Source organism: Lissotriton vulgaris, chromosome 2_1, assembly GCF_964263255.1.
Source record: "Lissotriton vulgaris chromosome 2_1, aLisVul1.2, whole genome shotgun sequence".
NCBI classification, from domain to species: Eukaryota; Metazoa; Chordata; class Amphibia; order Caudata; family Salamandridae; genus Lissotriton; species Lissotriton vulgaris.
The window spans coordinates 820,881,206-820,898,131 of record NC_141687.1 but is presented as its reverse complement, the minus strand read 5'-3'; the positions used below and the strand labels follow the sequence as shown (position 1 = coordinate 820,898,131).

Below are 16,926 nucleotides of genomic sequence, written 5' to 3'. Positions count from 1 at the left end.
TGGCGGGGATTGTAGGGGTGGCATATGAAAGAGCAACATGACAAAATACACATTACTAGGAAGATTCAATAGAAAAACATTAGTGAGTGGTTGAGGCTGGATGTTCCAAAAAATATTGTCAGCTCCATGTAAAGGATGAACCTTAGAAGTGTAAGAAAAGGCAGAGATGTATTCAAGAAAACTCAAAAGTTGAACAAACCAAAAAAAGAAAGATCCAACACAAAAAGTAGGAGAGCATAAGGAGTAATTACTAAAGCAAAATGAATGAAAAATGAATAAGCAGCATCCAGAAGTTATGTCTTACAACTACGCATCTTCTAAGGTGTTGTCATAAACTGGATTCAAGTACCAGGAAGTAATGTACATGATACAAGCACCCCCTTTTATGTTTAATTAAGATCTCCCTTGGTGTAAGGTGAATTCTTACACCTCCTTGCTTACATTATAAGTTGCCAGCTAGTCCTATCTCATGAGGACAACCTTATACATTATAGTTAAGGGCACAATGAGCCCTCAAAGCCTGGCTCATGACAACAGCAAACTCTACACGTACAAGACTAGAATGTGCTCTGGCCATAGAGTCAAGACTGGCTGAAGGGACCTTCATGACATGGGACAAAAAAGCGAATGGTCAAATGTTTCAATTAGTATCAGCCACTGGTAACTAGTCATATTGCACTCCATTCCATCATTTTTAGCTCAATTCTTTAAAGGGGGTAGTTGGCAGATATGACTGACTTATAGAGAAGGGAAGGCGCCAACTAAGAGTAAGTAAGAAAAAAATGTGAGGCAAACTCCCCTTTTCTTAGGATATCAGGGAGATCTCGATGTGTTAATTGTTTTAAGCCCACAAAATACTAGTTTTATGTTTGGCAAGAGAAAGCTTTAGTCACTTGCCAACATTCATGTAAGCGTAAACAAAGAAATAAAAAGCGACTAGAGAGAGGGGATTTAGCTCTTCCCCTTTGTTCACCTCTTTCTTTACAGGCATTTTATTAGGCAGTAGTTGCGTTAATCCAATGATAAAGTAATTCCTATTCCATAGCTCTTAACTGTTAACGCAGAACTTGTGTCCAATACAGTAGGAAGGCGATGGTACTCTGAGACAAATACTGCAGGAATTTCATGAGAGACTTTTTCAAACAGATTTCTAGTTCAGGAGGGGAGAGAGATGCCTAGTTTTGTTTGTGTACATTTGTACGTTTATGTTTAATATTTAGCTTGTATGATTTAAAGTATTTTTTTTTTAATTAAAAGCACTACTTGGACATTGATTTAGTAAATGTGTTATGTCCTTTGTAGAGTTCTGATTTTCTAATGCATAAGCCCTTCCTGAGTAAGTCTTGATCTGCTCTGCCCCTAACTACACTGAATTTCAAATCCTGAAGGGGTTTAACTGGTGCTCAATTTGAGTCCAGTGGTAAGGTACATCCAATGCTTAGTCTCTGCCTCTTTGTTGATCTTCTTTGAGGGCAATTGATTTGGCAGCAGCTGTATTAGCCGATCCATGAAGCATTTCCATTGTTCGTAACTGGTAGGGACGTTGTGAATACAAATCATGTGTCAAATGCAGTAGAACGGGGCTCTCCAAGGTGCAAAACCCAAGGCAACGAGAAGTGAGAGGAGCTTACACTTTAAACTCAGCACTTGTTGAGAAATACCATAGTGAAGGGTGTATACTATGATCTCTGTGACAAATACAAAAGAAAAGGGTTTTACATTGTGAATTCCATGACGAACACCATTGAAAGTAGCTTTACATTATTTAGCACCAAGAGGCCCTAGTGCATAAACCTCTGGTTGAGGAGGAGCTACAGAGGTCTGGGTGTACATCGCGTACATATGTAACTTTACGTTTAGCATTTTACAGTGTGTGAGCACGTCAGTGAAAAATACTGAATGGGCAATGATTTATAAGGGGCCATTGTGTGCTTTGTGTAGTTCTGGTTTTTGGAGCAGCGTACTTTGGGCTCCTTCCTTTCAAATGCCAGAAGTGCACTATTTACGTGTATCTGACACTATATACACTGTATGGCTTAACCTTATTAATATGAAATATAGTCTTTAGGAATTGGATAAACCATCCTCACACTATTAAAATGCATTTACTTCAGAAACAAGAAAGATGTATGTCAATGTGCACTAATGTTTTCACATTTTGCATTTAGACTGAAGTTTGCACTTACATTTATGCTCATGTACACCAAGATATATTGCATTTAATTATAGTTCAACTTGAAGCTAAAGTTAATTACTGTACTGACATCTTTCATTTATTTGTAGTTGTATGTGCCAATACGAACACGTATTAAATGTCCACTACTGAATTACACATTTAAAGTTGACCTACGAAGGCCTGTATTTCTTTCTGCACAAAATACTGCTTTTCCATTTCTGCTTTGCTCAAGCCCAAATGCTGAAACTAAACGCAAATGCTTCAAGATATAACCCAAATCAGGTCTCCAATGCAAACAATAACCCTTTTGTCAATCAGGGTATATCTCAACAGTACCCTGTGTTACAAGCAGACGAGGAATATGGTACGGACTGTTTCAACGACGGTGCCTGAGAGGGGAGGAGGATTGAGTGCTTGGTGCAACCTTAGAGGTAGACCAGAGTGGTCCATTTGTGGATGGTGAGGTGAACAGCCTCTCCACATCATTCTTCATTGATATTGGTGCTATCCGCTCTACTGTTAGAACAGTAGAGGTTCCCAACCTACCCCTCTCAGGAAAAAGAGTCCCAGATGTAGGAGTTGCCAACAAACAATTGATTAACCCAGTCACTGAAGCAGTACCTGTTAAAAAATAGGGTCCTTTGAGGAGAATCATAAATTTGTAATGTTATTCAAGTACCGTAAATCTGCTTGGGCGCGAATTTTTGTGCAAGCTGAATGGCTCAATTTACTGTACCCCGGATGGTATTGAGTTTTGAACTCATGATGAAGATGTTGACGTCAAATTTGTAAGTCAGAGTTCAGATGTCAGACTGTACCCCATATTAACAAGCAAAGATGTGCCCCCAGAACTGAGAGACACAGTGCTACCTGAAGTCTGGGACTTTTCAGGCAAGGACATAGGTTTCAGTAAGGATGTTAAACCTATTTGCATAACAGTAAAACCTGATCCAGAGTATCAGAGAATCCCACAATATAATTGGACCTCTGAAATCATTGCTGAATTACTCCTGTGATTGGCTCAATGATTCAACAATGTATTCTGAAAGAGGTTATGGGCAGTCCATGTAGCTTGCAGAAGCCCAATGGGAAGTACAGAAGAGTGCAGGACCTTAGAAGAATTAATATCATTGTTGTTACCTGTTGTTCTGTGGTACCGAATCCAGCTGTGGTTTTATTTCAAATTCAATGTGAGGCTGAGTGGTTCATGGTTATCTATTTCTGCTAAGCCTTCTTTTATATACCGTTGCATGAGGACAGCCAGTTCCTCTTTGCTTTTCGGTTCAACAGCCGTGTTTTGGGATGTGCGGAGTCCTACAAGGGTATACAGAGAGTCTGTCCATCTTTAACAAGATCATTAAAAAGAATCTGGAGTTGCTGATAATGCCGTTTCACTAAGTCTTGGTCCAGTACATTGACGACCTATTGATGGCGTCAAATACACAGGAGGCTTGTAGACAGGAAAACATCACTCTGCTGAACCACTTAGCTAAGAATGGGCATAAAGTATATCCGACAAAGATGCAGTACTGTAAGAGAGAAGTCCTGTACCTTGGACATCGAAGTGAGAAAGGAACTAGGAAAGTGACTAGAGAGAATCTCAGCGATTCTGAGAATGAATCCACCAACTACTCAGAAAGCAGTCAGGATGTCCCTGGGAAAGGTGGGCTAAAGAAGACAGTGGCTCCCTAATTTTTCCCTAGTTGCCAAGCTCACCTCTCTGCATAGTAAGAAGGCCACAGTAAGAAATCAAGGCTTCTGTGATGATATTGCCAATACTTTCAGGAACAAAGTTAACAATATCTATGATTCTTTTGAGGCCACCTTTACACATGAGCTTACGGAGGAAACACCAAACACTGACCCCTGCAAAAATACAATTCAGTGCTTTTCTCGGGTATCTAGAGACAAAGTGGAAGCCCTCATTAGGGACATCAAATCTGGATACCCTTTAGACCCTTGCCCCCCCACAGTGTCAAGAGGTATAGCAAAGGAGGTCAGCCCTACTCTCACAGACATTTTAATACCATGTTTGCCTCAGGAATTTTTCCCTCACTTTGGAAGGACTCATCGATCATTCCATTAACAAAAAAAAACAAGCCTGGATGCATCATATCCTTGTAATTACTGACTTATCGCTAAGCTGCCTTTTCCTGCTCCTTGTGGAGAAAATCATGAATAAACAATTAGCTCAGTTTGTTCAAGAAAATGACCTACTTGACTCCTCTCAATTCGAATTTCATCCGCAATATAGGAGCAGATTACGATGGCGGACGGACTGGAGAAACATGCAGAAACAACATCCAAAAAAACTGCAGATGGTGCAAAATGCAGCTGCAAGACTTCTTCTAAATCTGCTCAAGTACAAATCAGTTTCAACCGAAATCAGAAGACTCCACTGGCTTCCTGTGGCAAGTCGCGTCAAGTTTAAGAAGTTGTGCCTAGCTTTTAAAGGCCTTGAATAAATCAGGACCTGTGTTCCTAAGAAATATCTTCTGCTGATATCTTCCGGGTAGACAGCTTCACTCTACTGGACCAAAATTATGATGAGTCCCAGGATTCGCACCTCTAGCTGTGGGGGCGAAGCATTCGCTATGGCATGGCCAAGCTATGGAATACGCTTCCTATGCATATCAAGTCGGCAAGTTCACTAGCCTCATTTTGAAAGAGTCTTAAGACATGGCTATTTCAGAATGAATGCATGATTTTTGGGGTATTTGTGCACTCAATAAATTATATAAACATAACTTAGATTGAGTAGAAGACAGGAGAAGAAACATAATGGCCAGAGCATCAAATCATGCAAGTGCTCAAATTGGGCCATGGATGAGCTTGACCATATAGCAAAGGGAAATATAGCGGCTTTACCATTAGATTTGCAACATTGTGGGAAATTGTGCGTATATATTAGACACCAAGTTTGTGGGCAGGAGTGAATGTGATCACACTTTTGAAACCTTTGGAAATTGGGGATTGTATTTAGATGGAGAGGATCATGTTATTCCGGGAGTTTACTATATCAGTAGGAAAAGCGCTTATTACAGGTTACCCTGGAGATGGTTTAAATCATGTTATATGGGGATAGTTTTTCTGAAAATTTATAATGTGGGACATCTTGATGACTCAACAAGGAAAAAACATGCTAGCACAATAAGAGGTGCCAAGGCTAGTGAATTTGTTGGACACATTTTTAAGCAATTATTCCATTGGTAGGGGTGATACTGAATTCTCATAAGATTAGAAAGTGGTCTTCTGTGGTTGATAAGCTGTCTTCTAATACAGCTGGAGCATTTTTAGTCATAAATACTAAGATGGTAGCCATTAGATCTATGGTTTTGCAAAACAAACTTGTGTTAGATGTTCTCCTTGCAAAGAAGGGCAGAGTCTTCAGGATGTTAAAGGTGCAGCAGTACTGTACTTACAATCCTGATAAGAGTAAGGACTTGAAGAAATATATGAAGAACATTACTGAACTGAGAAAGATTTGAACGGGTTGGAACCAATAGCTGCATGTGAAACAATAAGGAAGGGATTTTACACTATAGACAGATGGTTTGGGAACTTAGGAAGTGGAACTGTTGGAGGCATCTTGAGAGCCTTATTGATAATTGCTCATTGTGGATTATTCCTGTTTGTAATTATAACGGATAAAACCATACACAAGGAAAGAATGGAACAAAGAGAAAAAGAACAGATATAGAATAAGAAGACAGACAGACCAGATACTAGGATGACAAGAAGCATCTGGAGAAGTCCCGGCCAGCATTTATGAAGCCCATGAGGATTTAACTAGTCCACCTGACAAGAGATCTATACTTGATGTGATTGCTTGATTCACCATCAGAGGGGGGGATTGGAGCAGCAAACTTTTAGCTACTTCCTTTCAGAAGTCAGAAGTGCACAATTTACGTGTACCTGACACTATATACACCTTATTAATATGAAATGTAGTCTTTAGGAATTTCATAAACCATCCTCACACTATTAAAACATACACTCCAGAAATGAGAAAGATTTATGTAAATGTGTGCACTGTTTTCACATTTGCATTTAGACTCTAGTTCGCATTTTACATTGATGTTCATGTATTCCAAGTCTTATTACATTTACTTAAATTTCAACATGAATCTAATTTGAATGTATGTACTGACATCTTTCATTTGTTTGTAGCTGTGTGTGCACATGTGAACATGCATTAAAAGTGCACCATTGAAACTTCTGTTTAAGTTGACCTAAGTAGGCATGCATTTCTTCCTATACAAAATACTGCTTTTCCACTTCTGCTTGCTTGTGTTTTTCTTGCAGGTACGTTCATATGGTTTGTTAGTTTGAGAATACATGTTACAATGTATTTGTGATAGAGGACTGGTCTGGGAGACGCTGACAATGTTGCAGTTCACAGGGTGAGAATGAAAAGGAAAATGAAGCCCCTGATGGCGTGAACAAGGGGTGTCACTCAGAAGATTTTGTGGTATTAACTGGTGTCCTCACAGGTTGATTGTGCCACTATTCCTTTGGACTTTAAAAGGTGCAGACCTCTATGCTAACCCTTTGACTCTTTGCTGAGTGTGCTAACACTCATATCCCTATCCCTAGAAGACTCTTGACTGCGCTTCTGCTAAGCCGACACCTTTTCTACATTTTCTGAACTTTTTGATGTAATTACACTTGATGGTTTAGACTCTAAATTAGATGACTTTAGACATTACTCATGTTTAGGAGAGAGGATCGTATACTCTTCTCTGAGCATCAAATCCTATTGTTATTTTTTTTATTTTTTTTATTGCTGTCACTTGACTTCTTGTTTGTCTCATGCTGAGGCACCTGAACTTCTTTAGAAGGTTTGGATAGCCTGTTGTTACTCTGTATCTTTGCTGCATAATTTTGAAATTCCTGTACATTAGGTTGACTGTTAACTTGTAAAAAAACGTCTTGACTTTATTCTCTGATTCCTAGTCCTTATTGTGTAGCCAAATGGCTTACACTGCTAATTAGATTGTTTGGCTAATGCTAACTTCCTCTACCTTTCAGTCAACAAGGAAAGATCCATTGGATAATCAATGGTAAGAGCTTGGCCCAGCACTTTCAACACAAACCACCTCCTCTGGAGTAAGGTTTGAACTGTCCTGCCTCACTCGGAGTGTTACCAACTAACATATTGTACTCGGTGCCCATCATGGATCCAATGATAAGGTTGCCCCAAGGTTGCCACATTCTTGTATAAACTGCAATGAGTTGAGTTGAGGGAGAATTTGTATAGTGCTACTTTGCCCAAGGGCGTCAAGGCGCTAAAGATGCAATGAAAAGCTGTGTGATGGAGAGGCGGGGGGGGAAGGTCAGTGGTAGGCCTCCCTGAAGATCCAGGTCTTCAGAGCCTTTCAGAAGAGGGGGTGGGAGGTGAGTTCCTTAATCTCAGCCGGAAGAGTGTTCCAAATTTTAGGAGCACGGGAGCTGAAAGCTCTGTTGCCCCATCTGGCTTTGTTGGTTTTAGGAACAGACAAAAGATGTTTATTGGCTGAACGAAGTGCCCTGCCGGGGACATACAGGGTCACCAAGGGTTTGATGTCATCAGAGCCAAGCCTGTCCAAAGCACGATGGGTGAGACATAGAACCTTGAACTCTATTCTGGCCTGGATAGGAAGCCAATGAAGGTCCTTCCTAATAGAGGTGGCTGAGGCGAGCTTCGGGGCGTCAGCAACAAACCGAGCTGCTGCAAACTGTTTGCAAACGTTGTATCTGGGATTTATTGATTCCCAGGTACAACGAGTTACAGTAATCTAGCCTTGAGGAGATTAGGGCCATCGTAACCAGTTTACGGGCATCGGTGGAAAGATAATGTACTAATTTCCTCAAGGTTCTAAGAGCACCACAGCAAGTGGAGGTCGTTCTGCTGACTTGTTTTTGGAAGGAGAGTTTGGTATCAAAAATAACACCTAGGTTCCGAGCAGACTGGGAGGGCGGCCACCAGTTCATTGACCAGATCTCCTTCTTGCCTCCGAAGATCAGCACCTCTGTTTTTTCCCCATTCAATTTAAGGGAATTCCTCACCATCCAGTTTGCAACCGCTTCCATGCACTTCTTAAAGTTTCGGGCTGTGATATCAGCAGTTTGAGAAAGAGAGACCATAATCTGAGTGTCATCAGCATAGGAGAGAACTTCCAGCCCAAAAGATCTTACAAGCCTGGCAAGATGTGTAACGTAAATGTTAAAGAGCGTGGGGCTCAGGGACGAGCCCTGAGGCACCCCGCACTGCACAGGTTTAGCTGGGGAAAGAAAGTCACCCAGCTTGACCCTCTGTGCACGGCCATCCAGGAAAGGTTTTAAAATACTAAGTGCAGGTCCGTCCACTCCTATCTCCTAGAGTCGTTTGACTAAGATGGAGGGGGAATAGGGTGTCGAAAGCGGCAGTAAGGTCGAGCAGGACCAGAAGAGTAGTCTGGCCAATGTCGACCTTAGCACGGATGTTATTGGTGACGACTGTCAGGGCAGACTCGGTACTGTGAGACCTGCGAAAGCCGTGCTGAGAGGGATCGAGAAGGCTGGAGTTCTCCAAGAAGGCACTCAGATGGTGATTTAAGTGGGCCTCTAGCATTTTTGCGGGTGCTGGGAGTAATGAGATAGGCCGAAAGTTTTTAAGGATCCTAGGATCCAACGAGGCCTTTTTAAGAAGGGGCTTAACTATGGCCATTTTCCAGAGGGTCGGGAAAGCACCTTGATGGATGTCCAGATTAATGACTTCCAGGAACGCAGGGAGTAGAACATCTTTGCACTCTTTGAAGACCTTCAGGGGACATGGATCGAGGGGAGAACCTGATTTACGCCTATCCAAGTACACATTGAGTTGCTCTAGCGTGATCGGGGGGAAAGTAAAAGAGCTACCCTGTGGTGACTCTGTAGGGTCTTCTGTGACAAGATATGGCAGTGGGGCAGGGGGGGGATCCTAATTCTTGGTTGAGAGCTTGTAAGCTGGAGTGAATGTCAGCTATCTTTGTGTGGAAAAAGGTGGATATCTGGTCACAAAGCTCCTGGGATTCTGTTACCAGATTAGGGGATTGCAGGACCGACAAAGAGTCAACAATTTTGAACAGTTCCCTGGAGGAGATGAGGGAGGCAGTCAGTTTAGAAAAATGTAGTTTCTTTTCTGCAAGCACCGCAGTTTTATAATCTTGGAGTAGGAGTTTGTGTTTATTCCTTTCATCTGGATCTAGATTGACTCTCCAGAGCCTCTCTTGTCTCCTACATCCCTGCCTCAGAGATCTAAGAGTATTAGAGTACCAAGGGGCCGAGGGGCGCTTCCTAGCAGAATAAGTCTGTTTGACCGGGGCCAGTTTATCCACCGCTTTTAGAATAGCATTATGCAGATCAGAAGCTGCAGAGTCAATATCATTTGCTGGCGATTGGGGTTGGGTGGGCAAAAGGGGAGCAAATAGAGGACTATTTATCGCTCTGAAGTTTCTTTTGGGTTCCCACTTATAGGGGTTTGCTAAGGAGGTGAGAAGGCTGGGGTGTGTAAAATCCAGGGGGATGGCCATGCGGTCTGACCAGGACAGATGAAGGGGGATCCCAGACTCTACCCTGGGGTCATTGGTAAAGACCCCATCCAGGGTGTGACCGGCTAAGTGTGTGGGGCCCTCCACTATCTGGTTTAGACCAAAGGAAGCCAAAGCGTCCATCAGGAAGGCAGTATCTGTGGAGTCCTCTATATCTAAATGAAAGTTAAAGTCTCCAAGAATGGTGAAGTTTGGTCTGTCAATGTAGGGTTCAAGCAGCTTAAGAAGCTTCTGAACGAAGGGAGGCCGGGGGCCAGGGGGCCTGTAAATTAGGATCCCCGTGAGGGAGATAGAGGGGGAGGGGTTGAGCACAAAATAAAGAGCCTGAAAGGAGTCAGATGGCGAAGAAAGGTGCTCAGTTCTGCATCTTATAGAAGATCTGTGTAGAATGCCCAGCCCCCACCGATTCGCCCTACTCTGTCCATTCTGGACAGCGAGTAACCCTCAGGGATAGCATCCTGGAGTTCAGGTCCAGAGTGATCTGCTGCCCAGGTCTCCGTAATGAAGACCCAGGAGGTTTTCTGTTAGAAGTAAAGTCCCTGAAGGCGAGATTATTTTTAATTAGGGATCTAGTGTTGATAAGGAACCCAGTCTCTTTACTAGGGTGGGGGAACTTGTGCCTTCCCGGTCTCGAATGTCTGTTTCGGTGGAAATGGAGGCGGGGACTAGCCTCCTTCCCCGTGCATAAGCACTTAAGGGCCCCCGGAAAGCCCTCAAGATGGACCATATGGTTACAAGATATCACTGAGGGTTTGAAAGACAGCAGGGTGTGTACTGAATAAGTGCATCTACCAGGGATGGGAGGATCACACTGGGCAGCCTGGCCGGCCTCCGGCACTTCCTCAGCGCTGACGGGCGCAGATGGGCAGGACTCTGGCACGACTCCGGCGCCGGTCCAGCGCGGAGGCATGCCTGCCCCCTTAAGTACGCGACTAGAGCGCGTCACAGCACTCCAGCACACCCAATATGTCTGCCGTGGAATTCCTGGCAGGGACCACCTCGACAGCATCAACGCTCTGCTGCGAGTGGCCCAGGCAGCAGGGAGGTAAAGGAAGGGAAATAAAGGCTTTGGCAGTGGAGTGGTGTGGCTCACTGGTTAGAGGCGGCAGACCCGAGAGCAGAGAAAGGCCCGGGACCAGGGTTCGATTCACGACGCGGCAGGGTCCTGGACCAGGATCAGCAGACTCAATAATTCTCGCTTCGGTGCCTACTCCAACCAGAGATCACACTCGGCAACTCTGGGCATTAGCTTGCCTCATCTCCACAACGGCCCCTCACAAACGCCGGGGATGCCTGGTTTCACCTTGGAGACTCCCAGGAGGGACTATCTCACAGGGAAAGCCAGGACGGGTTCCCCAGCGGTCTATAGCGCTACGAGGCCTGCGGTGTGGGTAGCAGTGCGCTTTACAAGACACACAATTTTTTTTAAAAACATTTTTTTTCCAGTCAAGCCTGAACCCTTGGAGGTGCCTTTTTATTGCTAATTGCCCCAGACGGAAGGATCCAGCCCTGCTACTCTGCAACTGCTGCAGACCTGTTCGTGTAAGATTTGAGGCACAGTCCCTGAGCAGAGGATGAAATCTAAAGGTTCCAGAGGCAGGGAACTAGGAATCTGTCCAGCAGTGTAACTGGTGCTTGGTGAGAAGGGAAACAACCATAGTGCATGTGATGTGAGGATCAGTGATCCGTTTAAGGGTTGGTTGATGGGGGGCAATCTGCCAGTGGTCACTGTGCAAGCGTTCTCGGAAATAAATCAACAAATTGCTTGGGTCATTAATGCGCCACTCAACGTTTGAGCAGTCTCTATATGGAAAACAGATCATCAAGACTAAAGCAGAGGAAGAAGGCTCCGATTTGTTTTTTTCGGAGCAAGTCTCATCAATCATTAAATAAGTACACAGTATATGTTCAGGTATGACCACAGGGGAAACACAAGCATAGTTAGAGAATGTAGATAGCACACCTCACAGACCAATAATTTCACACCACTGACAGCAATCTCACTCTTCACAGACCAGCAGTCAAACACTACCAAAAGTACTCCCATACGTCCCACAAACGAACAACAAAGCTAATAGGACTGGCTGATAACTGAATCTACCTAGTAATTGATAGTATTTTTTTGTGTATGATATTTTGGATGGGCAAGTGGGTAAAGGCAAAATGAGTCAGTGGGAGGATGATAGATACACGAGTGCAAGGGTGATTGAGTAAATGGACGGATTGCTGAGTAAGTGCATCGAGGGAAGCATCCAGCACTTTCTGTTAAAAGGGAGTTTTTTTCTGAGTTTTATATAGCGCGAACTTGACCCAAAGATATCGGGGCGCTTTACACGAGCACATGTTGCATTACATGAGGACTCATTCATTTTTGTTAGGCATGGGGAGATTAAGTGATTTGCCCAGAATCACAGGATGTTGCTCGTCCTTACTGAGACACGAACCCGGTTCCCCAGATTAAAGGTCGACCAGCTAGTCGTTACGCCAACTCCTCTCCATACTCCCCTACTGACTTTGCAAAAGCTTTCTTTTGTTTGCATTCAGGTAATTGTGTTACTATATTTATAATGTGAATAAGAGAACTGCAATCGCCAGGGTGCCTGGAAACTAACATCCTGTGCAGACTATTACCCAGCTGGGCCTCGTACATTTTAGGAGTCCTTGGTTAAAAGCCCCTGTGGGTGAGATTTTCCCTCGCGATTCTTGTCGGGAGAGCTGTAGCTTGGGTCTGTGGCTGAACAATGACAAGGGTTTACGTCAGAACACACACTCGACTAAGGAAACATGTGTCATGGTCATGCGTGAGTCCAGCTGGGCTGAAGGCTTGTAGGGCCGTTCCTTTCATTATGTTTTCAAAGTCACAGGAAGGAGCATGAATAGCGTACAAAGGATTACAGGAAACCATTGACAGTCCCTTAAAAAGGCAGTTTATTATACACCATGCTTGTGTTTGCAAAATCTCTACCAAGAAACACATTTGTGTCCCTTTGTTGCTATTGAGCAATAGTAAATTGTAAAGCATGGTATCAGGCATGCTGGACAGCACAGGTCCGTTGTGGTTGGGAGAGGTATTTGGGTGCTTCCTAAAGAGAAAAAAATATGGGGATACTGCAAACTTTACAGAGGAAGGATACAGTACTTTAGCGTCCGCCCAGCCTCACTGCATTCAAGTGGGAATGACTTTAACACACTAAGGCCCCTATTATGCCTGGAATAGATGGTCCCGACCACTATGCAAATCCCTATTGGGGCAGGGATCAGAATCAGGAGCTGTATGGACTTTACTGCCCCCGGTAATTACGGCTGCAATGAAGTCTTGATCACACCATAAATTTCGGCAGGTCAAAAGTGCCAGAATTTAATGGAGGAAAAAGACCAGTTAATTACTGTGACAGTAAGGTAATTACGGTGACAGTCGGATGTTGGTTCCATAAGTACCAAAAGCCACATGTTATTCCCCATTAATGGGAGTAAACTTACAATTGGTGCTATTTATCGCAAGTGATAAATTCTTAACCTTGAGGTTTTGTTCTAAATACTGACTGTTGCTCTGGGGAACTCATTTTCAGGCCCCAAGGGGGGAGGGGGAGTGGGGGGGGGGGGGGGGCAGGCATGGAGCTGATATCATCCTGTGGGGCAGGAGTGACACTTGCCACATAATCCATATTCTCATCATTTTTGCATTTAAACAAAAAAAAAAAACATTGTTTCCACTTTAACAGTTCAAAAGTTGCTGGAAAATAAAAAGGCAATCACGTGTGGTGATACCTATGGCAGACCCTTTGCCAAGGTTAGCTGTTCAACTTGTAGTTGGTGATTGCTGGGTCCAGGTGTTAAACTGGTTCTTATGAGGTGAACCTTTCTCAGATAGTAAAAGGAGGATGAAGCACACTGCCTGGCATACCAGCACACAATTAGCCAGATGCATTGTGGTAAATGCAGTGCATGATAACACTCACTTCAGTTGAAGGGTTTCAGCATTCGCCATTGTCCTAAACCTGTGAAGACTGTGAGCCAGGATCCCAAAATGCCACTTGGTCCTCTCTACTGAAGACCAACAACAGTCCTGAAACAAGAGTCTAAAGATGCACAGCACTTGCTACACCAACAATGTTTAACACTAATGTTTTTCAACAACGCATCTCGGCTAATTGTGTGCTGGAACGCCAGGCAGTGTTCTCTCTCCTCCCTTTGCGATTGGCTCCTTTCTCAGACAGCGGTAAAGTGTTAAATGTCAAACAATGAAATAATAAGTCGGCTACAGAATGTACCACATTATGCCACATAGTTGTCTTTGCTTGCCAATGCCTCATAATGTAGTTAATTCTGCATAATTCGAGCCTCCATTACTCCTTCATTCCAGTGGTCTCACTTGCAGCCCCTCAGTTTCACAGATGTCATGTCATGGTGAGAGCGACTTTCAGAGTAAACAGCATTTAGAAAGTTGGGGCTTGCAGTTTCACTATCCCAAAATATTATAAAGCAACAGTTTTCAGCATGATTGGTGCTCAAAGAACACGGATCAGCTGACAGTCACCCAACTGGCTAGGCAATCTGCAGCAATGCATATATAATTGGGAGAATAAAACTACAAGAAGCAGGGTACCATATTTTTACTTTGAGCTCCGCCCTTAAAGCAGCAGCTAATGCAATGCAAGCGTATCACTGTTTGACTCTTTCTTAAAATAAGCTGGGGATTTACAACTTCCCCTTAATATTCGCCACAAAAACAGGGTTTAAGTTCCCCTGCCGCACATGGGACAATTTATGAGTTTATAAGGGGCAGTGACGTATCGCAAAATGACGTGTGCCCCGGCAGAATGCGATGAAGAGGGGCTTTAGGACTGAATGGGCCCCACTACACCGCAGGGACCTGCTTAACGCCCCTGGAGGGGTTGGGGGCTGGTGCCACAAACCCTGTCCACGCGCAATGTGTTCTTCATCATGCCACACACAGCAAGGCAGGCTCCGCCCCCCGGCTGCGGAGGACGCACGCTGGTAACCAGGTGGTAGCGATTATACAAACGAACGTGGGACTTCGTTTGAGGGAAGCGAAACCCGGAGGAGTGAACGACATCCTTGAAAGGAAACTGCCACGATGGGTGAATGCGGCAGCAGCATCACCTCGCTGCTCGTGCGAGCTTCCACGCTGCAACGCAAAAAAATACGTGCATCACACGGTTCTTCGATTGTTTTCCTCTATCACCAAAAATATTGTGTTTTCCTACATTATTTTCATAGGTACTATTCACATTTTAAACCTAAGTAAAAGCGCAGGGACTAAAGTATACAGAATGTCCCCTGCAAAAAAGGGTGAGAAAAGTGTGGGAGCACTGTCAAACTTTTTTAAAAGAGTGCACAGAAGAAAATGCCCCGAATATTAATCTGAGAACTGGGTCAATTATTTTCACCAAGTGCACTTTCGTCCAATCGCTTTGTGCTACTCTATAGGATTAATCAGATTACAAACAGATTATGCTACAGGTAAAAAAAAAAAGTGCATAGGTGTTTTGCTGTGCATCCCCTGCCCCCGATCAGGACTCACCCAGCACCAGCTGATCACAGGTCCCGGAGGGGTTGTTCCCGATCCTGCACCTCATAATGGACCCAGGATTCACCACAGACTGGTTCGCGATCCAATTGGAATTGGGAGCTCCGACCACGAGCCTGGGAAACGGAAGAGAGCGATTAACAACCATCCCATGCGGGCCGGACCACCACCCTCCCCTTCAAGAGCTGGCCGCAGACCATGCGGGTTGCATCTGAAAACACCAATAAAGCCAGCCAGTAGACCTCTAGCTAAACTGATGGAAGAACAAGCCACCAATGTCCAAGCAGCTACATTTTAGCTTGAATGTCCTCTTTTAGTTTTTTTGTTTCTCCTCTGAAAAACTTGCATCAAAGTTTTACCATCAAATGTCGGTATTCTGGGAAGCTATGCTTTTTTATTGTGTGTGATGTACTACATGCAGAACAGCATTACATCGTTATCTATAAAGTGTACCGTGTCCGTGTACGCCTGAATTCAACTTTCTTTAGGTGGTTCTTGAACTTACCAAAAATTATCCGCATAGCTGTGCAACAGGACCGAATATCCGAACAACGTGCCGTTCTGTCCCATGAAGACTTTGGGGTGAGTTACGTCTATGTTGTAAGCCCTGGAGTTCGCGCTCAGGCAGCCCAGGAGCAGCACACTCGAAAGGAGACCCCCTGTCAGCTCCATCGCTCACCTCTCCCAGGCCAGGGTCGGCCAATCGGATTCCAAGATACCTGGCCGTAGATTGAAAGGACGGTGAAGCGCGCGCGCCACCCGTAAATAGTAACGTTGATGAAGCGCGCGCGCTCTCGGACCGGCTCAGGGGTGAGCTGACTGGCACAGGCTCGCGCTTGCAGAACGAGCTGTGGGATTGTAGTTTTGGGAGACGCCAAGCCGTGGTTTGGGGAGCCCTCCTGCTGTAGAATGAAGGCTTTACCCTGGTAGTGGGAAGAGGATTGCCCCGCTAGTCTGTTCTCTCACTCATGCTATTGGCTGTTGGGTCACTCAGCCCAATTTCGAAAAGCCGCGCCTCTTTCTGCAGACTCTTTTCTGCCAGCCTTCCTCCTTTACTGTCAACCCGCCCCGCGCTCCCCGCAAAGGATGCACACCCTTCCTCAAACTGCCGTGAAAAGAATGCAACCCAAACAAGATAGCAGTGTAAAATGTCTCAGTTATAAAGTAAGGCCCGACTACAGAAATGCCTGGCATATATTTTAAGGGTCTTTTGTGCATTTTTTATATAGCGCAAACTTGGCACAAAATCGTCAGAGCGCTTTACAGGAGAGCCAGATTACGTCATTCTACAAACAATTTTCAGAGATTCACATAATATTTAGGCCATGCTGCCCTTAAAGTCGGAAACTCTGGCTGTTAGGCCACACCCCCCCAAAATGTATTGTTGCACTTAATATTAGAAATGTAACCTTTCTGTAGGGCCAACTGGATTTTTTACTGACTCATATTTCTTCTGACTAAAGAGCCCTGTGTGCTTCCATCCGTAGTCCTTCTGGCTTCTGACGTGACTAACACGCATACTCTTCTTGACACTCCTGTATACTGTGGGTGGGTGGCAAATTTCTCTGCTGCTGGCCACTGAAAGGGTAAGATTCAGGTGGCAAGCCCACCTAAATATCCCTGCAAACCCTTTCCTGCGCAAAAACAAT

At 44.4% G+C, this 16,926-nt stretch overlaps 1 protein-coding gene across 1 annotated transcript in view; it reads right to left on the bottom strand.

Moving 5' to 3' along the window:
* ITGA4 (integrin subunit alpha 4) overlaps positions 1-16,249 on the bottom strand; it is a 531,379-nt gene extending 515,130 nt beyond the window's left edge. The window contains exons 1-2 of the mRNA XM_086956223.1: positions 15,783-16,249; positions 15,272-15,393 (exon numbers count right to left, since the gene is read on the bottom strand). Of these exons, the coding sequence (XP_086812349.1) occupies positions 15,272-15,393; positions 15,783-15,949 (289 nt within the window). The 5' untranslated portion in view covers positions 15,950-16,249. The remainder of the gene's footprint in view (positions 1-15,271; positions 15,394-15,782) is intronic.
* Between the last annotated feature and the right edge of the window lie 677 nt (positions 16,250-16,926).